We start from the raw sequence: 25,411 nt of genomic DNA on the forward strand, positions 1-25,411 counted from the left end.
AGATAGATAGATAGATAGATAGATAGATAGAAGCCTAGCTAAAGGGCTGTGAAAATCAACAGGAGAAACTGTTTCTGATTGGCAGATCAGGGAAGACTTCCCCGAAAAGGAGCAGAAAGCTCCTGTGTGCGGAGTGCGGGGAGGATTTGAACATACGGAGAGGGGCAGAGAGGAGAGAGCGCGTAGGAAAACCACGGGCTGGACATCAGGAGAAGCAAATCCTACGTTGTGTCTGTGTGTTGAATTCCAGCAGGGGCTGGAAAGATTTGTCAAAGGCGAATTGCAAAGGGAATTACACTCCGTGTTAGTTCCTTAGTTTAGGCTTTGCTCTGTAGGTCATCTGCGTAGGGGAAGAGCATTTTCAGCACCATCCTTCAGTAAGATTAATTTATCAGTGGCGTGCAGGATTGATTGAAAGGATGCTAGATTGGATGAAGTACCCTGTAAAGAAACCATTATACTGGTTCAAGCAATTATTAATGGGGAAACCGAACTGGACATCTCTGTCTTTAAGAGTAGAATTGAATTGGGTTTGGAAGTAAAACCAGGAATGAAATATCATATGTGAAAATCCATAATAATAGTATTAGCTCACATTTAATGAGTGCCTACTCTGTGCTGAGCTTTGTTGGAGAACTTTGCCACTTATTTCAGTTAGTTCTTACAGTCACTTAGGATGTAGATGACGACACCGAGGCCTGGAGAGGTTAAGTCCTTCCCCCAGTCACACAGTCGGTGAGTAGCAGAGCCAGAGCTGACCGTCCGTCAGTCTGAATCCACACTGCATATTGCTTTGCTGAGGGATTCATGATGGGAATCTTTCAAGTAACAAACTCCCACCAATGTAGTTGAAACACACTTCATTTTAGAAAAATTTATTTTGGACAGAATGTCTTTGAGGTTGCAGCTACGATATGTAGCTAAATGAACAATAAAACCATTATTTTATAAAATAATCATGTTTAAAAATGAGGCAAAATTGATGATGCTTTCATTTGACAGGCTATTCCGAAATTGCGGTGTGTAGTAATTCTTTAGGTGGGTGACTGGAATGTGCATCAAGGCTCTAACACAAAGATGACTGTTAGCTTTAAGGAAGACCCGTTTAATTGGCCTGCTGAGATCCCTGACACCTCACCCTTTCCTCAGAGGTAAGGGAGCATGACTGGCTTAAAAACTGAAAGAGCTTTGATGATTACAGGGTGGGAGGAAAAGGAGATGCTCTTCCTAAAACGCCCTCTGGAGGGGAAACAACTGCAGCTAAGAGAGGCAGAGACAAGCCTTTTTTTTTTTTTAAGAAACATCTTTATTGGAGTATAATTGCTTTCCAATGGTGTGTTAGTTTCTGCTGTATAACGAAGTGAATCAGCTATACATATACATATACCCCCATATCTCTTCCCTCTTGCATCTTCCTCCCTCCCTCCCTTTCCCACCCCTCTACCTCTAGGTGGTCACAAAGCACCGAGCTGATCTCCCTGTGCTATGCGGTTGCTTCCCACTAGCTATCTATTTTACATTTGGTAGTGTATATATGTCCATGCCGCTCTCTCACTTCGTCCCAGCTAACCCATCCCCCACCCATGTCCTCAAGTCCATTCTGTACGTCTGCGTCTTTATTCCTGTCCTGCCCCTAGGTTCTTCAGAACCGTGACAAACCTTTTGTTTTGTTTTGTTTTTGAACAAATGGAAATTCAGGGAAAACATCTCAAAATTGACTCTCCTGGAAGCAAAAATACTTAATTGACTTGTGGTGCTAGCAAACTTTGAACTGAATTCTTGTCTTTGAAGTGAAATTGTGTTGCCATGTATGTTAACAAGCACAATATATCTGGCACTCAGAGGGGACAGAGATCAGGGGGCCAAGCTTGTCCTGAAAGACCTAAATCTGAGACGTGAGCCCCAAAGGGCCCACATGAGAGCCTCCTAAGAAAAGAGCAACCCCCCAAAGAACATTAATATATTCAGGCAAACCAAGGGAAACAAAACCATTTTGCTGAATTATTTGTAGAAGAGATATTGAGTGCCATTTGACCGAGAAGGAAAAAACACTAGATTTCGTTTTTCCTTCTGTATTCAGAAGCCACACAAATATCTGTGAGAGCAGGAAAACACCAGTAGGTTAGGGAGCAGATTCCATAGAAGCAGTTCTCCAGCTTAATGGTCTCAGGAACACTTAAAACTTATTGAAGAGCCCAAAGAGTTTTTTGTTTATGTGAATTTTATTAATTGAAATTTGATCTATTTATATTATAAATCAAATAGTTTTCAAGATATTTATTCAGTTAAAAATCATCACCTAGTGAAAGAAGCCTGTCTGAAAAGGTATCATGTACTGTATGATTCTCACTATATGCCATCCTGGAAAAGGCGAAATGACGAAGACAGTAAAAAGATCTGTGGTTGCCACTGATCCCACGAGAAGAGTCTCTAAATATTGGGAAGCTATCAAGCTCAAGGTGGCCAAAATACAGTTTCCAAGAGTTATAATTTTCACACGAAAGCTTGAATTTTATCACTGGCAACAAGTTCTGTCAATTGTTTGCCTTGCAGTGACAGGCTTATCTCATTTTCAAGAAAATGCCTGCCAAGTATCCAATTGAGCAACGTAGTTCGTCAGTAATTCTCTCAAGTAAAGAAAGTGTTTTAATGAAAACAGCAGCTTCAACTCACAATTCAAACATTCATACAAATTCACTTTCCTCCTAGACATCTACTGTACTTCTCTGTATGCAGCAGGACTGTGTTATGCGTACTTTCCATTTCATCACACAGAATATTAAAAAGATGTACTCCAGGGTAGAGATGTAAGAAAATTAATATTTTTTTCTGTTTCATCCAGGACATCCTTAAGTGAAACTGGCTTGCTTGCTTGCTTGCTTTTTATTTCACTGTGAGTACATGGTGGTAAAGAATGCAGTGACTTCGGGTACAGTTTGGTGTCACTGCCTTGACCTGTGCTAAGATGCCAACAGGTTTACTCACCGTTGTTTCCGCATCATCAGTGAAAATGTCCACACCTGACAAGGGCAGATAGTGTCTTAGGATGATTATGAAATAGTTTTGACTTTATAACCCCCTGCAAGAGCCATGGTGACCCCCAAGGTCTGCAGACCACAATTTGAGAACTGGTGGGTCTAAATTATAGTGGTAATACAAACATTGTAAGAATTGACTATTTCTTGGTCTAACCACATAGAAATTTATCATACTTGCATTTTTGGCTCTAGGATTTTATATTCTTACAATGAAAATTCTGTTTTAAAATTAAATATGCAAATTGAGAGCCAAGGAAGAATAAAATGAAAGTTTAGAAATAACTGAAATCCATAAACTATCATATTTAAAGCCGAATTTCACACCTGAGTACACGGACCTCATGTTTATTTAGGAAATAGTTGCATTGTGCCTTACATAAATAATTTACTCATGTTTTCAAAATCTCAGGCTATATTACTGCCCTGTGGTAATTGAATCTTCATTAATCTGAAAGGTTATGTTTTCTTCATTATTTTAATTATTTCAGATAAAAGCCACAGCTTTGCATTTTTATTGAGACTCCCCTCTGGATGAGCGCTTTACCACTTGTCATTAGGATGATTTTTTTTTTAAATTTATTTATTATTTATTTATTATTTATTTTTGGCCGTGTTGGGTCTTCGTTTCTGTGCGAGGGCTTTCTCTAGTTGCGGCAAGCGGGGGCCACTCTGCATCGCGATGCGCGGGCCTCTCACTATCGCGGCCTCTCTCGTTGCGGAGCACAGGCTCCAGACGCGCAGGCTCAGTAGTTGTGGCTCACGGGCCAGTTGCTCCGCGGCATGTGGGATCTTCCCTAGACCAGGGCTCAAACCCGTGTCCCCTGCATTAGCAGGCAGATTCTCAAGCACTGCGCCACCAGGGAAGCCCAGGATGATTTTTTTTTAAGTGCACATTTGCTGTTCACCGAATCAGTTTCTGGAGTAGAGCACAGTCTCCAGATTGAGACCATGTGAGCCTCTGTCTCTGGAAACTCCGAGGTTGTGCTTTTCAGATGACTTAATAGAACTGTGCTGGAGCTTGACTGATTGCCCACGGCTCATCAGGCACACAGAGAAAGATAAATTGAAGACTGCACTGGACACTCTGTAAAGACTTAAGGCAAAGTAGGCAACCAGCATGTATCCTTGAAAAATTTAGACATAGAATTAGACCTGTGATTAGATGAAACAGCTACATTGACCTGTTCTCACATTGGCCAAAAGAGGGGGACACAAGCTAAGGAACGTGATTTTAGTAGTTAGAAATGTTCAGTGACATTGTATAGTCTGGGGGTGGGAAACTGAAGCAAGGAAATAGTGGTTTGGGTTTTTGTTTTTGTTTACTTGACCAAAATTCTGATAACATAAAGTATAACTCATACTTAGCAGCTATAACCATATCCAAACTCGAGGTGAATGATGACACTGTCAAAAGTGAAAGTAGGTTGAATTAATGCCAATAATAATAATTAATATCTGTCAATTTGCATTGACAAAGAATCCGGAAATCTGTGTATAAGAGGTAGAATTCAAACTAAAAAAAAAAAGCTCTTAAAACTTGTACAGGTCTTACATGAAGAACCAGTGCCTAGTTTCAGATTGAATGGGATATGTGATAAATTATTTAGACCCAAAATGTAGTTTGTTTAAAATGACCAAATATTAAGTTTTATTTTTTTTCCTTCACAGATACATGCTAAAAGGACAAAAATTTTAAATGTCGGATGCTTGTGTATTAATGGCATTGGTGATTCCAACCTTTTCTCCTTCCCAGCTCAAAAGCTGGATGTTTAGTACTTGGGAATACATTTCTCTATGTGTTTAAGTGCAGGACGCAGTCAGAAAAGATAGGTGCATGTGTAAATAAAACCCTTCATACAATAAATTACTCCCTATTCATCCAGAACAGTAAGGAACTGGGGTGTTCTGACACATTGAATATCTAATTAACTCAGAGTTACTCGATTTATAGTTTTTTAAACAATGAGAAAAAATGCATTGAACATTAAAATTACAATAAATATAATTTTCTTTGATTCTTGATGTTGTTTGGAATCCTAAGAGCACGTTAAGGCTGTCATTTGCAATACGTATTACGAGAAAAAAATTGATTTATTTTACTTTCTAATGGTTTGATTGCGAATAAATGAAAGTAAATGATATTTGAATTTACATGGGTAACTCTTTTTCTCTACATATATTTCAAGAATTGTTGAAGCTCTTTGAAACCAAGATCTCTTTGATTCAGTTCCTGCATATTCCTAGATTCTTATTTGTCTGCTAATGACTGAAACAAATTTAATTTTAGCCTCTTTTACAAATTAAAATTTTAATTTTTGGTGAAAACAGATTCAGTGAAATAAGGTGTCCTGGAGTGTAAAGGAAATGGAGAATGGAGTCCTAAACCCTGTTCTTTCTGTAGATTTCCAGGTAGTGGTAAAGTCAGGGGGTCATTTTCCATAACACAAGCCAGGCAGAGTGGCAGTTGTGTTCAACAAATGATACATATTCATTAAGCGAAGAAAACGATTACCAACTCTCAAAAAACAAGAATAGACAAACAGCACAACTGAAGGCCACACAGCTTCCTAATACAGTTTGATTGGTAGTTGTAGCTGATCGCCTTACTGCCCCCCACATTTCTGTTCATGATTACTAACCTAAAAAAAGAAGACTGCGTTTCTCCATTGATTTTTTTGTTTTTTTTTCCCTGCCTAGAATCAAGCACAAGTCCTACTGAGTAATGAAATAGCCTAAAGCAGACAATAAGGTGGGAAACAATGAATTTGATTAGCCAATCAGTCCTGAATAATCAAAAGGCTATCCTAATATCTGTGATAAATCTGATTGGTGGGGAATTTTTTCATTAAAACAAGACAATTTTATCTAACCAAAAGAATGTACAATCTAATTGACTTTGGACCAGTGCCTCTTGGAAAGGACATTAGTTGCTGCTCTCTGCTGACTTCTCTAATCACCTACCATTTGCCAAAAATTTCACCCAAACTGCAATAGAAAGTGAAACAATTGCCTTCATTAAAACTTTTCTCTTGCAGGGACAATGCATCAACCTTATTTTTTATCTGCCTCCCTGTCCACTTTTATTTTAGTCCTCTCTCCTCTCTACCTACTTTTGGTGGTGGGCTTCCTCAAGACTTATACTCACGTGAGACTAGTTCCATCTGTTGGTTTCACGTATCCCTTGGTGCCGACTTGCAGATCTACATCCCTAGTGCTAAGACCACACCCGGGCTCTAGGCCTATCATTCTCCTTCTATTTTTGAGGTCCCAGACTCTAAACCTGACAGTCTCCTCTGGTACTTCCAGTCAAATCCAAGCTCTTCCTCTCCTGGGCTTGTCATGCCTTCTGTGAACTGGCCGCTCCTGGTTTCCTGACCTGTCTCCTGCCTCTTGTACTGAGGTCATTGCAGTAGATGGACAGTTGGCTGTTTTGTTTTTTGTCTGAATGCTCTTTCTGAATTCATTATTTTTTGTCTGTTAGATCAAGCTCGTACTTCTCAGCCTGTTACTAAAAAAGTAGGCCCAGTATTTTTTTCTTGCCTTCTATTACTCACCATACCAATCCTTAGCTTCCATAACTTCCATTTCTCTACTGTCCTATCCCCTCCACCCCACCCCACCCCATTTATTCCTGTCCTCCACCCCATACATCTGTATACTCATCTTACCTATCAGGCACTTTCTCACTTCCTTGCATCTTTCCTCATTCTGTTCTCCCAACCTGAGACACCTTTTATTCATTTCAGTGAAGTCAGAATTACTTTTTCTTCTTCTTTGAATCTAACTTTAAAACCTACATTGGTTTCTCTGTTTTTTAGATTTTTATTATATGAATTATCTCTGTTTTATAGTTAACTTTTTGGTCAGATTCTTATTTGCCAGTTGCTTCTCGTGTGCTAGTCAATCCTTCAGGTATTTTAAGGCCCTCAGGGGTAGATCAGGCTCTCATGCTTGTCTTCTGGTAAAATACTGTTTACTGTAGAAACAGGCAGATGGGAACGGTTGATTACTTGATTTGGAATTTGGTGAATCTTACTTACATTTTTTTCCCAAGCCTGTCTTTGGAATATTTAAGCCTTGTCTCTTTTTTTTCCTCCTAGAAATTCATTTTATAGACAACATTCAACTTTGTGAACCTGAAAAATTTTGACCATTCCAAGTCTTAATGCCACACCACTGCTCCAGCGAATTTATACTACGACTGGTAACAATGGCCAGAAGCCTGAAGAATTAAAATGCCAACACCAAACCTTACCTTAACAGCTCTGGTCTATACCGTTCCCCCGCATTTTAATATATTATTTTGTTTTATAACCACTTCTAAATATTCTTGGTTATTTCTTTTCTTTGTTTTTTGTTTTTTTTTTTTAGTTAGAGAGTTTCGTTTTTTGTTTCCTGTTTACTTTGTGTACAACTACCTGCTTTCTGTGACTCATTTTGAGCAAATGATAGTGAACAAAGCCAGCCCCAGCTGGTAAGGTGCTGTTCACTGGAACAGGTGCTGTTGTGCGGAAAGGAGACTCTGTGACTAATTCCGATAGTGGCTTTCCTTCTTCCGGATGCTTCCCATTGAGTTCTTACAAGTCAATATTTACAGAGTTCTCAGTTTGCAGTAAATATACTTGTATGAGAAAAAATGCAGATTAAAGGCGTTTCTTACATCATGAAAATTTTCTAATGTTTGAGAATTTCATTGGGGCTATTTTTTGATATTGAACCCTTTTGACTTTCCAGTACCGTGACTTTTTACTTTTAGCGGAAAGTCCGGGAATCTCCAAACTGGAGAATTATGATGAAGTTCACTGACCACGCACTGTGTTTAGAGGCCCTGTTGCACCACAGTGCCGATGCTTCTCAGACACGGACTCTTCGGCAGCATTCCAGAAATAGGAGGGGAGAGAAAGCGATATCTTCCCTCCTACTAAAATATTCAGGCAGCTTAAAAACCTTAGTGCTTTCTTTCTTAACATGTCCAAATTTCAGTACTTTCCATTATTTGAACACTCGTGTAGAACACTTTGCTTTGTATTAAACCTCCTTGTCTCCACGTAAAACTGACCTTTTGTTATCGAGCAGGTGTATCTCTTTCAGATAGCGTGATGATCCACACAGGTGTGAGGTTGCCGGGGCGAGGAGTTAGGGCCGTGGTGATTTTTTGACGGTTATAAGAAGGCTACACCATTTAAAGCTGACACCAGAGACCTGATAGGGACTTATTAACTGTATTGAACAGTCTTTCTTTTGCTTTGGCCCTATGTATAGTTATGATGCCAGATTAGATTCCTAGCAGCTTCAAGTTGTATTAAATGATATTTTGCTTTCTGTAATACTGTTATAAAATAAAGTTTGTTTATTCTCTAAACTTGTCACTTCTCTTTTTATGAAGGTTTAAAAAGATAAGCTCGAGTCATACTGTCAGTCAGAAGTTCTAGTATTTTGTGGGATGTAGCATTTTTAAAATCTGTTATTCACATCTTTTATAATTTCATGCTGCTGCCAGCATCACCAATTTCAAGTGGCTAAACCAATGTCAAATGTTTGTAAATCTACTGTTTAGAATGCCAGTTCCTTCTGCCTGGTTACATAATCCACCCCAGCTTGTACAAGTTCTCCAAGGCATATTTTTGCTTGTTTTCTTTGTGTATTTTTTGTTTTGTTTCAGGAAATACCTTAGCTGCACCATCTGAAACCTGGTCCTCTGCTTCAGTTTTGCTTAACAGTCCAGTGGGTCTTAGTGCATCAGGCAGAACGGGCTCTGCTGAGGGCTGCGTCCGTGTCTCATCAGGATGGTTCCTTGTGAAGCTTTTGCCCAGACACATCAGATGAAGTGCTGGATTTTCTTTCAAACGTTAAAAGCATTATATAACAAATGACCAACAGGGTGTGGTATATTCCATCTAAAACGTTCTGTAGAATGTCTTTCCCTAGTTGTTTAAAGTGAGCATGTTAAATATAATTTGCATGACTGTCTTCTTTGGGATCAGTTCCCACTGAATTATCTCTCACCTTGTGAAAGATCTTTCTCACTTTCTCTAGAATTATTACAAAAACAGTTCCTCTCTGGGGAAGCATATCTCAGCAAGCCAAGCCTTAGAAATATTATGGAACCAAATGTGACTCTGTAAACATAATTTTCATCAGAAAGTGTGTATGTATAACATTTGTATTTAAAGCAGAGGTTGATCTGTCAGGGTTTTTTGAGAACCATATCCTTCCACATGGAAGGAAGTGATAGGAGGTAAGTATGTCTATAGCAGCTCCAGTGGAAGAGGAAATGCATTGTTCAGGCCGGGCTCAGTTTTATCAGCTGAGATGGCAAGGACAGAGTTTGGGGTCCCAGAGACATCTAAAGTATCTGTGGGGTCTTGGTACCTGAAGAGCAGCTGAAAACAGTGTTGATCATGCCACCTGTGACTATGGCAGCAAGACTGTCTATTTTAGTATTTTGTATTTCTTGCAAAATAATTCTCAGGATGTTATAATCTCATTCTGTGAACTGAGCGTTCAAAACCCCAAGTGACAGAATAAGAAAATAGGTCAACAGCATTCACTGCCGTGAGACGTGCAGGCACTAATCGTTTATCTTAAGTCAAAAGCAATATAATTTGGGGGTGATAAGCAATAATTCCTTTTAGTTGTATAGGGTTTTTATGAGTATTTCACATAAACCTTCCAGCGATCCTGTGTGGAACACAGGAAACAGAGCAATGCATTTTCCACAGGCCACAGCAGGATAAAAAATGAGGTGGTTAAAAAAAAAAAATGTATAGAGTTGGTGAATTTTGGGCATTTCACTGTTGTGAGTAGCTTCTGTTTTCCTTTATGATGCACATAGCATTCCTCACTGCATAGGCCACAGTTCATGGAGTGATCATCCCCAGGACTCCGGCAATGAAGCAAACTGTAGCATAACGACTGCCCAGCATGGACTTCATTACGTTTTCCCCTTACTTATGGATAAAATTATATAGTGTCTGAGAACATCATATAATTGAGAATTAAAAATAATAGGATAAGGAGGAGTGAGTCGTGGTTTAGGTGAAACAAGATTGGCCATGAGTCGATGATTGCTGAAGCCAGGCGGCGGTAAATGGGGGTTCGTTATATCATTCCGTTAGAATATTCCATGGTAAAAGACTAAAAAATGCCATAAAGCCCCATGATTTTGAGAAAAGGTCCTGTCTCCATGTACTGTGAGGTAGTACATTGCTCTTCCGGGTATGGTGCTCTGGTCAGTTTCCAGCAGAGTCTTAATGCACTTGCACTAGAGAATAGGACCGGGGTCTACGAGGGCTTGCATGGATCCTTGCATGCACGTGCACCTGTTCACGTATTTGCTGGGATTAGGCCACGATGCGGAGCTGGCCCCGGAAGAGAACACGGTCGGCTGGCAAATCTGAGGTGTCAAACTCCTGACCCTTGGCCACAGGGTCAAAAACACTGACCCTCTGTATAGTCAATGATGCCCAATTAGGTTTATAGTAACTTCAAGTTGTATAAAATATTTTGCTTCAAAAATACTGGCTTCAGTTCTTCGTGACCACCTAGAGGGGTGGGATAGGGCGGGTGGGAGGGAGATGCAAGAGGGAGGAGATATGGGGATATATGTATACGTATAGCTGATTCACTTTGTTACACAGCAGAAACTAACCATTGTAGAGCAATTACACTCCAATAAAGATGTCAAAAAAACAAAGAACAAACTGGCTTCAGACTCCTACAGATGGGTGTTTGCCCTACTCAGAGTAACTGAACCATGTGACTTCAGTGAAGGTACTTAAACATCTATAAAGTGAGGGTAGTAATACATCCCAGTGTAGGGGTATTCTCATGGTTAGATGAAGTAAAAATGTATAAAGTGCCTAGTGGAGCTCCTGGCACAATAATGCCCTCCAAAAAAGCGATTGCTATGAATACTAACAGCACTGTGCATGAATTAACCCACCAAAGGCAAATTATGGGAGATACTGCCAGTCTGAGCTGTGTTCTTGTGAGAACTTTACAGAGTAGAACTCTTGTACCCTTAGGAACTAGGTTACTTGGGAAGCCTGTGGGAAGGTTTTGGCTTTGAAGTTGTGTGGACCCAACTTCCTTGTGAGCCCTGCAGTGTCAGGAACCCCTTATGGTCTACTCATTCTCTGCTGTATGGCAACTAAGGTGGCTAGTGTTAAGACAGCACAATCCTTTCCTAAGACTGGCTGCAGGCTTCCTAACCACAGATTCTTTGATGGACTTCGAGGGGCTAGGCTTTCCCACAATATATACAAAATCATGGGTATATGCATGTTTCCTACAGAAAAAAAAAAAGATTCCTATCTTTAATTAAATTCTCAAAAGTCTTCTTTATTACCTAAATAAAGGTTAGGAATCTCTGCTCTTTAAGAATCTAGGTTTTGGAATATGGATTTGAAAATTTTTTTAATGGAAAGAATTTCAATCTGGTGTTAATTATAAATAAAATTTCTTGAATACGTATTTCCTGTTTATGTTCTGCCAGGGTGAATGCCTTTGCGTAAATTCTGATAAACGCAGAGGCCTCTTCTGATTATCACACTAATTATAAAATCAGAAAGCAAGACTCAAGAGCATTTGTTTGGAAAATTCTAACTTTTTATAAACAAGTCAGAAAATTGATTTCCAAAATGTTTAACCGTTATGAACTCTTATTTCTGAGATAACAGTTTTGCCAAAGAACTTAAGATTTCAAGGAAAAGCTGTTGTTGGTGTGTGAGCGTGCTTATCTGTTCTCAATTTTCCAGTTGCTACTAAATTACATCTAGAAAATACTGGTGGCTGTTACCTGGTCAGATTACTTAGAAGTTTTTTTTTTTTTAAGGGTTGTAAATAATACTTCAGAGAACATGATGTGTGCCCTTCCTTGCTCCGTTTTCTGTTTTATCAACGTGTATAAGCTCAGAATGTGAAGCAGCGGTCATGGACTTGTAGTGTCCCAATGCCAAATTTCCAAATTACCAACACAGTTAACGAGAGAGAGAGAGGTTATTAACAATTTTAGGTTAGCGCTGTAAAAAAAATTTTTTTTTTCATTGAATAAATGGCAATCTAACAGAACTTACAACACCCATTAAAGTATTTTATTGAAGGTCTCATGTTGGGGAAACAGAATTGGGAGTTCGTTCAGATATTAGAACATTAGAAATAAGGTTAGGAAGTGTTGAGGTGAAACCACTTAGGAACATTTTTGGCCCCTGATGAAAGGCTTTGGAGCACAGGAGGAAGCAGAGTATAGGATAAGGTAAGGAGCCCACCAGCCTGGTCTAGGTGGCAGCAGCGATGACAAGGAAGCAGGCAGTCCAAACTGGAAGGAACTCTTACCCTGGACTTTGAGCAGGTGGAGAGCAGAGACGTGACCGGGCAGCTGATGGGCTGCGCTCTGTGAGGGACTAGTCGAGTCCAGTACAGTGCCTTCAAGCAGATGGTAGAAAAACCCTGGGACTTGGTCTCTCTGTAGGAAAACTAACGTTTCTGTTCCTCTCTACACATAAAGAGCATTCATGACTCTACTCATGATTTCAATGGACATTCTTTGTACTCTCATCTCATTCAGCAGCAACAAAGGAATCAGGTCTTGCTTTACACAACTTGTTTATGTTGAGAACATGTATGTTTCGAGCTCCTCTGTTACCATAGTAGCTGAGATGCATTTTCCCTGGTAAGGCAGAGGTGGTGGAATGCATCCACCAGAGCCATCAGTCAGGCTTCTGTTGTGCCTGTTTCCAGAAGAAGGTAGAGCAAACCCTGGTGGCTGAGTCACAGATTTGGCCGGCAGCTGGGAGTACGATGCATCCTTTCCACACCTTCTGTCCAAGAAAGCATTTTACATAAGCTGATTTCCACCGGAGGCTAAAAAGAGATCCCTCTCAGAATTGAAAGAATATTGTCATTCCTTCCATATGGCATGCACACTTACTCTAAATTACCTCAGTCTGGAAGCCCCAGGAGACATTTTCATTGTAATCAAATGCAATAAAATACAGAAGTGAGTGTCTCCAGTTGAACAGCGAGTTTTATATTATGCAAGAAGTGCAAATGGAGACTAATAACTCACTGGATGTATATGAAGAATTTGAGACCGGGGGAGGGGGAGAGAAACAGAAAATATCTGGCACTAGTGGCGCGTTCTTGCTTTGGGTCGGCCAAACAATCTTTTGCATGTTTGTATGTCACTGCAGAAATTGGTGCATTTCTCACAGGTGAACAAATTCATTATGTTTTATAAAGTTAATCAGTCTAATAGCCTGTTGGATTCATATGCAAACATAAGAATACAATCAGACTTACACTTAGGACATGTTAAGTGTCTTTTGTTAATGTTAGCTAGGAAAACTGTGAAGAGCCCGGTAGTAATCACAATCTATTTGAACTACTACTTTGAATTAAATGTTTCTTTTCAGTTATCTAGGTTGGCTATTTGGGGTTCCCACTGAAAGAAGAATTGTGCTAGTGAAATGTTGACTTCTTTCCGTATTTAGAAATAGCTCCCCGATGTTTTGGTTTTAGAGGCAAAGTCTTGAGTTATTCTCCATATGAGTCCCATGAACTTTGTGTTCTTTCCTTTTCCCACCAAATTGCCAGTATTTCCAAGTCATGTCATGCTGAAAACTACTTTCATGGTGATCCATACCGAGTATCGAGAGAGACTGCTTGTTTTGTGGGTTCTCACAATGATGATGCGATTTGTGAAAGCAATTGGGAAAAGGGGAGAAGCAAACCAAGGGCCAGAAATGATGCCTTAAAAGGTGTCATTTCAGTGTTGCCGAACTTCAAGGGAGGAAGTGGGAACTCTCACAGCAGGAATCCACAGGCGCTCATCTTTTGCTATTTATTTGATTTCTACCAGAGTATCTTCGCCTCCAAAGTCAGAATAATGCGGGCTTCCACGGGATTATGTAATAATGATGCTTAAGAATTTTAGTTTGAAAATAGTGCCCTTCAGAGTAGACATAGTCCTGTAAAAGTTAAAAAGTTACAATGTGCCTAGTGCATAGAGCACATCCAACAAAATCTTACATTCTTGGGACTTGCCAAAGAACTCCTATTTAAGTCGAGTCTCATAGCTGTCCTCTTGAACCACTTTTCAGAACAAGCATCTTAGTGTTCTTTTTGTCTTGCTGTGGTTCTAGTTTATTAAATATTTGCTAAGCCATTGACCGTTGCTCTCCGACCAGTAGAAATTGACTGTGCTTTAGCCATTGATCAGTCCCCAACAGTCACGTCCGTTTCTTTCTCTGGTACCGGGAAGAGCTAGCCTTACGATTGTGTTGGTGATCAGGAGTCTGTGACAGTTCTTCATTAACTGAAAGGAAAAATACCAGTTAATACTGTGGAGGCAGCTGAGTGCCACTGGTCATTTACAACTCCTCAGGGGTTATTGGCCAGCATTTCTACCCTGGTGGCCCCAGCAAGTTACAGAAGTCATCGTCATCAGAGCAAGTCCTATTGCAGGAGCTCTCCTTTCCTCCTCAACCACTCCCAAAAGAAATATAAATGCTTATTTCTAAGGAGTGGTCCTGGTTAGAGAGGCCAAATTACCACTGTAATAAAAGGTGTTACATGCTAAGTATATTTTATATTCAGTAGATTGTGTTGATTAAATGTATTAAGGCTCCCACATTCAATAAGCGTTTATTAAGCATGTCTATTACCCAAGACCCGGGGATATGCAAATGAGCAAGATAGGGTTTCTGTCCTGCTCCTCCCCGCCAAAAATGTGTTTGGGTGTTTGTAAGTCTTTAGACAAGTCAAATTAGTCTCCTTTTTACGTTTTGGCATCTTTGACTGAAAACTGAGTGTCAACTTTTCGCCACTTATATACTCCTTATCCCCTTAAAATATAGCTTCAGTTAAAGCTACTGAAATATTAAAACTTATCAGTGATGTCCTAATTACTAAATCTGGTGGCATTTTCCAATGCCCAGTTTTCTTCCTCTGTAGCATTTGACACGAGCCCCCTTTCCATGACCTCCACCCCCAATCATACTCCTCCCTTTGGCTTTTATTATATATCATCTTTCTGTGTATTCTTATCTGCTCCTGTAGCTTCACCTGTTACCTCTCTGGCAATAGCAAATTTGAACTTTAGCCCTGAAATCCTGACAATTATCCTTTGAGATCTTCCTGGTACATCCAAAAAAAAAAAAAAATTTCTCTTCCTCACCACCACCAACATGCATAACTGAAAGTATTTTTTACTCTTAAAAGTTTATTTTCAGAATTATAATTAATCAAATTATCCAAGGCGGAGACAAGGAGTTTATAATCTCATAGGAGATAATGTATTTTATAGAATTGAACCTGAAAATGTTCTTTTTGGTCCCCACGTCAAATCCCAGCAATTTATTCTTTGCCAGGCACTTTATATGCCGTGTACTCTAGGACATGAGCACTCTCTCTGACCTATTCTTTTCTGATTCCACACTGCCTGTCATCTCAGTCAAGAGAGGGTATATGCATTGGATGGTAGCAGGTCTTAGGTTACATGAGGCTCAAGACTTAACAGCTAATGTTTCTTGATCACTTATGTGCCAGACACCGTGAAAAGCCTTTTCTCATTTAATTCTTGCAGTGAAATTATGTTGTAGTCACCATTATTATTCTTACTTTACAGGTGAGCAAACAGAGGCATAGAGAAATCAGAATGAGGCAATTTGCCCAAGATCATAGAAACTGATGGATTCAGGATTCAATCCCAGGCAGTCTGACTCCAGAGCCCACACGCTCAGCCACTCAGTTTCACTGCCTTTCCACATAGATTATTGCTAGTTCAAAGGTATTGCTTGAGATAGCTCCTGCCTTAGATTATAGACTCACTGAAATATGAGTAACTTCTTCCCTCTTATTCTTAATTACTGAAGGCTAACTGCACAACAGATGCTTTGAATGAGGAGCCAGGATACAAATTCTAGAGTGAAAATGGGTGACCCGAAATAATGACGTTGAAAGAAGAGAACTAGAAAATGGAAAACTAGGAGAGAAAGCAAGAGAAAACCCATCATTCCTCAATGAGTTATATCTACCAAGTGAACCAAATGTCTGTGCCAGGCGCAATGAAGAGAGCTAGGGAAATAATTTATCCTTCTCCTGAAAGAGCTTGCAATTTGGCCATCATTTCATTTTAACGGGTCTGTTAAGGGCAGTGCAGAGATTAGACAGGTGAGATTAGCCAGGTGGCCGTGAAAACATCTGAGTTTGTAACTGTAGAATATTCTGCAGGCCGTGAAGTTTTCCTTCTTGGGCCACAGGTGAAGAAATGTAATCTTCTTGACTCAGAGCTAAGTCTTTATGCAGAGGAATCACCATCATCAGTAATTAGCCCTGTTACAGAAAGAGATTGGTCGAGTCCCCTCAAAACTTTTGTAAAATTCTTGCCTTGTTTAATTCTCCCACTGTTGGCTCTCATGTTGGTGATGTTTATTTGCCTGGGCCAAGAGGATTCCTCCATTCAGCAGCTACCTACTGAAAACCTACTCTGTGTTCAATACTCCAGGGGTAGTGTTTTGGCTGAGAGGGCTAGCTCTGGAGCCAGACAGCCAGGGTTCAAATCCTATCTCTACCATTTTCTCGGTGAGTGATCTTGGGTAATTTACTTAATTTTAAGTAAATTTTATATAATTAATTTTATTTCTAAATAAAGATTAATAATTTTATCTTTAAGTTTAATAATAGCTACTAGATATATTTTAATAATAGTTATTGTAATGACACAAACACTGCCGCCTTAGAATTTATAAGTCAGCAGGGGTCATAATAACCAACAGTTGCTCAGAACAGGCACTGTTAAGAACCTTACGTGTATTGCCTCACTTAATCCCCACACCAACCCTACAGCTATGTCCTGCTATTATTTCTATCTCACAAGTGAAGAAACTGAAGCTTCAGGAGATTAGGTAGTGTGGCCATTGTTACAGACCTGGAATTCAAACCTCCATTTGGTTTGACTCTGTCATCTGAGATCTTAACAATTTCACTCTGCTAACCCTTAACTTACTCGACTTTTAGAAATACTTATCTGTTTCCTTTTGGATTGCTGACTATCAAAACATATATATGAAGTTCAGTGAGAGATGCCTAGCCGCGCTGTACATTTTCCATACTTTAGTTAACTGTTTTAGAATGTCAATTGCTGAAGGCCAGAACCTGATCACTTACCTGACCTTATTTTACATCTAGCTTCATACAAAAACTTTCAGGCATTCAAGAGACACAATTTCTTTTCCATAGTGACTATTTTTGGCAATGTTGGTTATTTTAGCAAGCAATTTGTTCATGATCAGGGTGATAGTATTTTGAGCGGCACTGAAAGTAGCAGTATAGGAATCTCAGGACTTGGGGAGAGAAGATAATCAAAACTTCCACCCGAGGAGAGGTGACATGTCCCTGGCAGTGGTTGATGAAGGGTTTGGTGATGGAAAGTTCAAGACTCAGACCTCCACCTTAAGAGCTACTCCCCAAGGCAACTGACACAGATTGAAGAGTGCAGGATGTTAGAGAATTTTCTTTCTTCCTTTGTGAGAAAATTGATGTTCTCTACATACTAATTAAATTTACATGCACCGTTACCTCCTAAGCCTTGAAGTGTGGGGATTAATGATGAATGATTATGATACCGTCACATGCTTTCCATCACATCTTAAAATGCCTCTCTTGTCTGAGGGACTAGGATGTATGAGGTAGGCAAGATGACTTTCTGTTTCAGGATGCAGGACTCGGGGGTTCTGTGAACACACTAGTTTATCTGTCAACGTCCCTTTCCTTACAGGGACAAAATAGGAATGATTACACTTGCCATAACCCTGGTTGCAAGATTAATGACATGACATTTGACCATCTGTTTACAGTTTTTAAGTGGGAGCTGCTAAATAGAGATTCAAACTGGTGATATCTTATTTGGGGCCAAGTGTTCTCATTTGCCCTCAAACTGGAGAGAAGATATTACTACTTGCCCTTAGGAAAGCAGCTACAGAAAGAACTATAATTTTAAAAACCACATGTTCTCAGGGGTTTTTTAATAAGAAAGGAAAATTTGGAATTAAAGGGATCACATCCGCATAAAAATGAAAACATGCCTAGTCTAAGGTTGTCTGCTAACACTGGAAAATGTAATCAGGAAAAAGGATACACAGATCCCATTGGGAGAGGAAGGAAATATGAGCAAAGGATGGTTTGAGGGAGGGGTTTTCAAATTTGTTTTTAGTACTTTAATGACATCATCCAACTTAAGAAATATTACTGGTTTTTGATACTGCTAAAATAACTATTAACCTCTCGTATTAATCTAACATTTGCTGGGTACATTATTAACACGTAGTCTATCAAATCACAGGGCAGTTTCATTCACTTCAATTACAGCGGAATAAGCAGGCTCAATCCAGGACCCAGCTTCTCATGTCCCAGTCACTTTAAGCTTCCTGAGGGTTTTGGTTTGGTTTGGTTTGGTTTGGCTTTGGGTTTTTTTTGTTTTTTTTGTTGTTTTTTTTTTACCTTAAGACCCCAGTTTCATGGTAAATTTACATCAAGCCATCAAATATCTATTAAGACTTGACATTTGCCAAACACTGTGATAGCACAATGTTGGCACATTTCCTTAGTAGAAGTTAAGTGGATGAGGAGTGAATGCACACACACTCACAGGAACACACGGGCACGTGTGCGCACACACACGTACCTGTCAGGTTGAGACGGCAGACCAAGAAACACGTTGTAATGTTTGTGAATCTATCGGCCTGAGAGACAGGGCCAAGCAATCACATGTCCAGATTGCTGATTCACAGCTCACCTGTCTGCGAGGGGCTGCAGTTAAGGGTGCCCAGGGCAGGCCTTCAGAGCCTAGCACGTCATCCACATTGCTGGAAAGATCAAATTTTGCCACGTTCACCACGGAAGATATCTTAAGGGGGGTGCTTACTGAGAAGCACCTACATATCAAAAAGATGTGTGGCTCCAGGCCTCCCAGAAAAATGGACGGTACGTGGACTTGTTCCAAATGTGTGCCATGGGAAGGGACTCTAGCCCCTGCCTTGTGGGGCTTCTCACTTACCCTCCATCAGCTTGATCCTGAAGTAGGCAATGAGAAGGAACAGCAGCAAAGTCACGGGCAGGAAGATGCCAGAGAGCAGGAACCAGCCTGGGAGCTCTCGCAGGAACTCCGATAGCACGGGGCTCATTGCCATATCGCACAGCCCACCGGTCCCCCCTCAACCCCAGGCCGGCGGGGTTCGCACCCAGGTGAGGGCAGCTTTGCTGAGTCCACACTTGTTTTCTTCTGGGGCTCTGGCCTTTGCTTAGCACATCTCAGTGGAACTTTTGGTGGACTTTGCTCTATTTAAACAGCCCCATGAATTCTGACAGGATTGCTGGCAGGTTACTCTGTAACTCAGCTACAAAGTGTAGAGGAGTTGAAAGGTGATTCTCCCAGGCCATTCCAGAGATGAGTATTTATCTGGCAAGGTTGGGAATGACACCAGGAGACCTAAATTTCTTTGTATTCAGTTTATCTGATATGAAAAGTACCTGACTTTAAGCAAACCTCCTTGTTGTATATATTCTACCAATATACGCGCAGACGTAGGAAGAATTTTTCCTACATTTCCTAAATTTCAGAGAAAATATTAATTAGTGGCTATGTTAATGTACCTGTGTCTAAAAAGAGTGAATTTTCCTTCATACATAGTTTATACAACTAATAGCAAGGAAGGAGAAACAATATTCTTTCCATACGTAAAAACTCTTCCTAATATGTCCTACTCTGAATGCTTTTCTGAGAGGTACACTGGTTTATTCAGTTATTCAACAAAAATTTAATTCTACTACAACCCAACCTCTTGACTAGATGCTGGATGTACAAGAAAAAGTCATGGTACCTTCCCTCTGAGAGTGGAGGCAGACACAGAGAGAGAGAATGGCCATAAGACATAATGGTGGAATGGATGGTAATATGGGCCCTGTTCCTTCTCCCCCCCGTGCATCGGTTTGTGCTTGCTGCTTTAGTAGCTGGCACTCCCAGCTGTGTCCTGCTCACACAGTCCTGTGGCCCACCCTTAGCAGTAGAAGGTGCCCCCTGAATGATAGTGTTGTGGCTGGTGTGGTAACTACCAAGTTTCTAGGAAAAGATTAAAAGGACAATAGACTATGTTGACACTGGTTTATAAACTGAGTTGAGTTGCCATCCACTGCTTTAGTGAAAAAATTTTGAAGATACTTGTCTACTAAACTAAAACCAACTAAAAAATCCTTTCTATCATTAAAAGGCCTCCTGGAGAATTTGGAAAATTTGGGGAGGGAGATTGGCAGCCACCTCCTTGGGCTGATTTCTCTTCTCATGTTGTTACCCTGTCCCCCATGGCCACTTGGGTGAGTGGCTGCCCTATCATGCTGCTGTCAATGCCTCCTGAATTCTTCCATCAAGGGTGTTGCATGGCCATGCTGTAAAGTCAGCACCCTAATCTATAAAACAATAAGAATGGGGAGGGTCTCTGGGATGCCTAGCTGGCTTCCTAAGCAGTAAACAGTAAATAGACTTCTGTCAGATCTACCCCTACGTATTTCATATTTTATGCTATTGTAAAGGGCGTTGCTTTTAAAATTTCAATTCCTGATGGTTTGTTGCTGGTATTAAAGGTTTTCTTAATTTATTAAATATATCACATCACTGGGAACTTTTAGCAGATTACATATTAGGATTTGTTAAACACCCTTTAAAGCTTAAGAACTTTTATCAATAAAGGCTCTTTTCCAAATTCACACTGGTTGCTTGGGTTAAGTAGGCCTAGCAGGTAGAAGGATAGAGACGTTTGAAACACTGGTAATCAGTCTATTTGATTGACCAGAATTTGGGGTGGGGTTCCATAGAGTTGCAATATGCTACCGTAATGACAGCAGATTCTTTACCTAGCTTTTTACCATGTGGTGGGAGTAATCATTAATGTCACTGGAAAATGTACATCTGTGAAAATAGAGGGACATGTTACATTTGGGGTTAAATTCTCCTGTTGACTTCCTTAGTAGTGAATGAGCCCACTGTTGATTTACATGACAATTTAAGGCACAAGTGATTGCAGATGTTGATGTGAGTTACTAGGGAACTTCTCTTATACCACCTATTATGCTCTTAGTGACAGCTGGACAAAAGCCTTTTTTAGATAACTGTGACCTATTGAAAGTGATACCAAAACCACCAGGCCTCTGATTTGGATTCTGTATTCATCTGAATAAGCCATAAAGGATGACTCATTCCAATGACATGGCGTAGAGCAGTGAAGGTTCTGAAGTCCATTAGTGGAAGGTGCCAAAGTGCCGTTGACTGATATCTGGAGAATCAAATTATGTACAGCTGCAGAACCAATACAAAAAAATAAATACAGATGAAACTAACAAATTTTAAATGAAGTGCTCTGATTTAATTATATGGGTGATGTTTTGCTGATGAAGCACTGCTCACTGTAAATGTAGTAATGACTGCTCCAGTGTGGGCCTTTTGGGTAGGACAGCCTATATTCTCTGACCCTTGTTAACTGCCCTTCTGAACTTGGCTCATTAGCCCATGTCAATTAAAGGAGTATCACTTGGCACCAGTACTACAGTCAACACAAAAATAAGGGCTCTGAAATCGTGTGGCAGTCGTAGGTTATAAGGTACTCTTTCAATAAAAAGATAGATATGGAAGTGACAATGAAGAATTTAAATTCTTTGTGAACTTTGAGAAAAGGTCCACAGGCCTTCATTTATTCATATTTCAAGTAACAAATATTTATTGAGGGTTTAACATGTGCCCTGGAGGCACTGATTCGGGGCTGTGAACATAATCATGGATGACAAAGTCCCTGTCTTTATGGAACTTACATTCCAGTGGGGTGTAGTAGTATACACCCCAGGGAGTAGTATAAACACTTCCCATGTTCTATCTCATTATAGTCTTGTGACAATGCCTTTGAAGTAAGTACCAATTCTATAAAGCCCATGAAGCTTTCATAACTCATCAGTGATCACACCACTAGAAAGTGACACAGTTGGAATTTGAACCCAGACGCCAAACACTTATCCATTATATTCTACTGCCTCTCAACCTCCTAGAGATATAGTGTCAAGTCATGATAAGTGCTCTGCAGAAAAAAAAAAAAAAAGCAGGACAAGGAGAGAAGAGACTAACAGGAAGTGTTACTTTTAGGTGGGTGGTCAGGGAAGGAGTACTAGCCTGACAGAGCTTCTGTAACAAAATACTACAGACTGGGTAGCTTAAACAACTGAAATTAATTTTCTCACAGTTCTGAAGACTGGACATCCAAAACTGAGGTGCTAGCAGGGCTGGTTTCTGTTTAGACCTCTCTCTTTGGTTTGTAGATGGCTGGTTTTCTTCTTGCTATGACCTCACATGGCCTCTTCTCTGTGCTCGAGCACCCCTGGTTCTCTTCCTTTCCTTATAAGGGTACCAATTGTATCAGATTAGGGTCCCACCCTTATGACCACATTTGACCTCAGTTACCTCCCTAAAAGGCCCTATCTTCAAATATACTCACATTGGGGGGTTAGGGCTTCAACATATGAATTTTGGTGAGGTAATCAATTCACTCCATTACAGAAGATTTCTCTGAAATGCAGACTTTTGAGCAGAGTCTTGAATGAGAAGAAAGATGGAGCCATGAGCATATTTAGAAGAATGGAGTTTTAGGCAGAGAGAACAGCAAGTACAAAATTCCTGAGATAGGAATGTTTTTGGTGTGATAGGAGATGCAGAAGTAGGCCTACTGTGGCTGGAGCACATTGAGAAAGGGGAAAACTGGTAGAAAATACACTTTTGAGAAACTCTGATCTAGAAACATGACAACACTGACAGTCGCTCAAGAAAATGTGCCCACAGGGTGGTCTGTGAAACTAATTCTACCACATTTTATTAGGCATTGCTTGGAAAATGGTTAAATAAATGTAGAGAATACTGGGGTAAGATGATTTCTTTATTGCAAGGTTTCTTAGAGCCTTTAATTTGGTAGGGCGCATTGTGAATCCCCAAGAGGAAAACAGCATGAGTCTTTCCCAAACTTACTGGACCATTGAGTCCTTGTTGCCAGGAGAATCTCAGGAGATCACGGTCTGCAGAACATGCTTTTGGGTATCGGCCATTAGGTAGGAAGATTTGTCTTGGTGCTCTGAGTATCAACCCTACCCTAAGTATCAACGTATAGGATTGGTATTCTTAGGTAGGGAATGGTGGATAGGAATCAAGTTATTCTGAGAAATTATGGGGCTTTTTTACTTTAGTTTTTGTAAATTGTACTAGCACAGACTGGCCCCAACAATTCAAGAAGCATGAACATTGTCTGATTCATTAAATTCTCCAAGTGTCAGCCCATCTCACTTTACAAAGTTTCTTTGTTTATAGGAAAATGATCTTGTCTCATTCATGAAACTCTTTGCAAGTTTATTTTGTTCATGGGAAAATGGTCATTGGAACATGCCCACCTGACACAGTTTCTTTGTAATCCTGTCTTATTTGGGGTGGTGATACAAATTAGATGTTTCTGTTCATTAGCAATGGGCTGTGACAGGAGTGGGTAGCTCTCTGGGAGTAGTATAAGGATGAACGTTTGTACCCCAGGGTCTCCAGGGAGGGGAGGGCACTTTGACAAACCAAAAGTTACTTGTTACTTGAACATGTTTAGAACATCAGAGATGGAAATTCTGTTCAGTCCAGCTTTTCTCTCCATTCACCCATTATGATTTGGTCAATCAACATGACCAAATAAGATATAAAATAATCTCTTATTTTATATCTCTCATATAAATAAGAGATAAGAACAGAGACTGATTTATGCTAATTTGAGTTAATGAAGTTTAAATTTCAGCACCCCTCATTTGCCTGGACCCTTCCAAGACCCAGGGAGGGATACCGAAAATATATACACGTGGTGGTAGTTTTTGTAGAGTTTGCAAACAAAAGATATATTAGCTGCAATAGATATCTTTCCACTCCAGATTCCCATCTTTCACACTCTTTATGTCAGGAAGTGTTGGAGCAGCCATGGAAATTTTGGGGACAGCTCTAGGGGGAAGATGAGTTGGGGACACATTTAATTTGGGTTGGTGGAAAGTTTATGTGTTTTGCTGTTGTTTCTGTATATAGTTAAGTTGTAGTTAGCTGTCTTAGTGTAGCAGTGACTTTCAGGAGTACTCATCCCACCCCCTGTGCTATAATTCTTTGCATTGTGACCCAAATTTTCAGGGGCAAAAGGTTGTATCACAATTTGAACATGTCCTATGCACTTAACTTCAGAAGTATGTGGGAAGTGGGAGAGAAATAGGATTTGAAATGTATGGGGCCAGAAGCTGCTGTGGAAAATTCTTCCAAATCTCATGCATGTAGAAGTATAAGTGGAAGATTTGATTTTTATTCCTGCTCAGTCAAGATGAAAGTTCTCTCCTTCAGTGTATACAGTTATAAACACAATATGCATTTTGGTGTTAATGGAGTAGAATAGAATTTGTCAGAACTCCTGTGTCTGAGGATGAAAACCGTCAGCAGTAATACTACAAACAGTAAGTGCACCTTTGTGTAATGTTGCACATTTTAAAGATCCCAAAGCACTGGGTTACATTTTAGGGTGTATGATAGATCTTGTTTTGACAAAGTGTGGCAGTTCTGGACAAAAGAGAGTACTGAATTGGGACCTGAGGAAACCCGTGTTCCAATAACAAAACTACATGTATTTCTGAAAGTCCCAAGTGTGTAATATAAGGGAAATTTGATTATATGGTTATATAGCACAACATAATATAATGGCAATTAAAAACACATTTAATTCCTCTTGGAATTCCTTAATTTCAGATTAGTTTTGTGTGCTTCAAAATGATGGATTATACCAAAATTCAAATATGATGAGAGGGAAAGTTCCCAGTGGAGGCCAAAATAAAAAACTGAAGGCTATATCAAGAAACAGGAAACATCTCAAATAAACAACCTAACCTTGCACCTAAAGCAATTAGAGAAAGAAGAACAAAAAAACCCCAAAGCTAGCAGAAGGAAAGAAATCATAAAGATCAGATCAGAAATAAATGAAAAAGAAATGAAGGAAACAATAGCAAAAATCAATGAAACTAAAAGCTGGTTCTTTGAGAAGATAAACAAAATTGATAAACCATTAGCCAGACTCATCAAGAGAAAAAGGGAGAAGACTCAAATCAATAGAATTAGAAATGAAAAAGGAGAAGTAACCACTGACACTGCAGAAATACAAACGATCATGAGAGATTACTACAAGCAACTATATGCCAATAAAATGGACAACCTGGGAGAAATGGACAGATTCTTAGAAATGCACAACCTGCCGAGACTGAACCAGGAAGAAATAGAAAATATGAACAGA

The 25,411-nt window shown here is 39.9% G+C and overlaps 2 protein-coding genes across 18 annotated transcripts in view; one reads left to right on the forward strand and one right to left on the reverse strand.

Annotated features, from left to right (window-relative positions):
- EPB41L2 (erythrocyte membrane protein band 4.1 like 2) overlaps window positions 1-8,400 on the forward strand; it is a 210,451-nt gene extending 202,051 nt beyond the window's left edge. For 15 of the 17 annotated variants that reach the window (XM_061207155.1, XM_061207164.1, XM_061207166.1 and 12 more), the window contains one exon: window positions 7,139-8,400. The gene's annotated coding sequence lies outside the window, so the exon portion shown is untranslated. Of the gene's footprint in view, window positions 1-1,002; window positions 1,157-5,735; window positions 5,788-7,138 lie in introns of those variants that run through there. The other 2 variants (XR_009702871.1, XM_061207161.1) reach the window with 2 other exon arrangements.
- A 5,797-nt stretch (window positions 8,401-14,197) lies between these two features.
- SMLR1 (small leucine rich protein 1) overlaps window positions 14,198-25,411 on the reverse strand; it is a 96,156-nt gene continuing 84,942 nt past the window's right edge. Inside the window, 3 exon segments of the mRNA XM_061207202.1 lie at window positions 14,198-14,355; window positions 19,096-19,298; window positions 19,300-19,348. Of these exon segments, the coding sequence (XP_061063185.1) occupies window positions 14,270-14,355; window positions 19,096-19,298; window positions 19,300-19,348 (338 nt within the window). The 3' untranslated portion in view covers window positions 14,198-14,269.

The sequence above is a fragment of the Eubalaena glacialis genome, chromosome 12 (genome assembly GCF_028564815.1).
Source record: "Eubalaena glacialis isolate mEubGla1 chromosome 12, mEubGla1.1.hap2.+ XY, whole genome shotgun sequence".
NCBI classification, from domain to species: Eukaryota; Metazoa; Chordata; class Mammalia; order Artiodactyla; family Balaenidae; genus Eubalaena; species Eubalaena glacialis.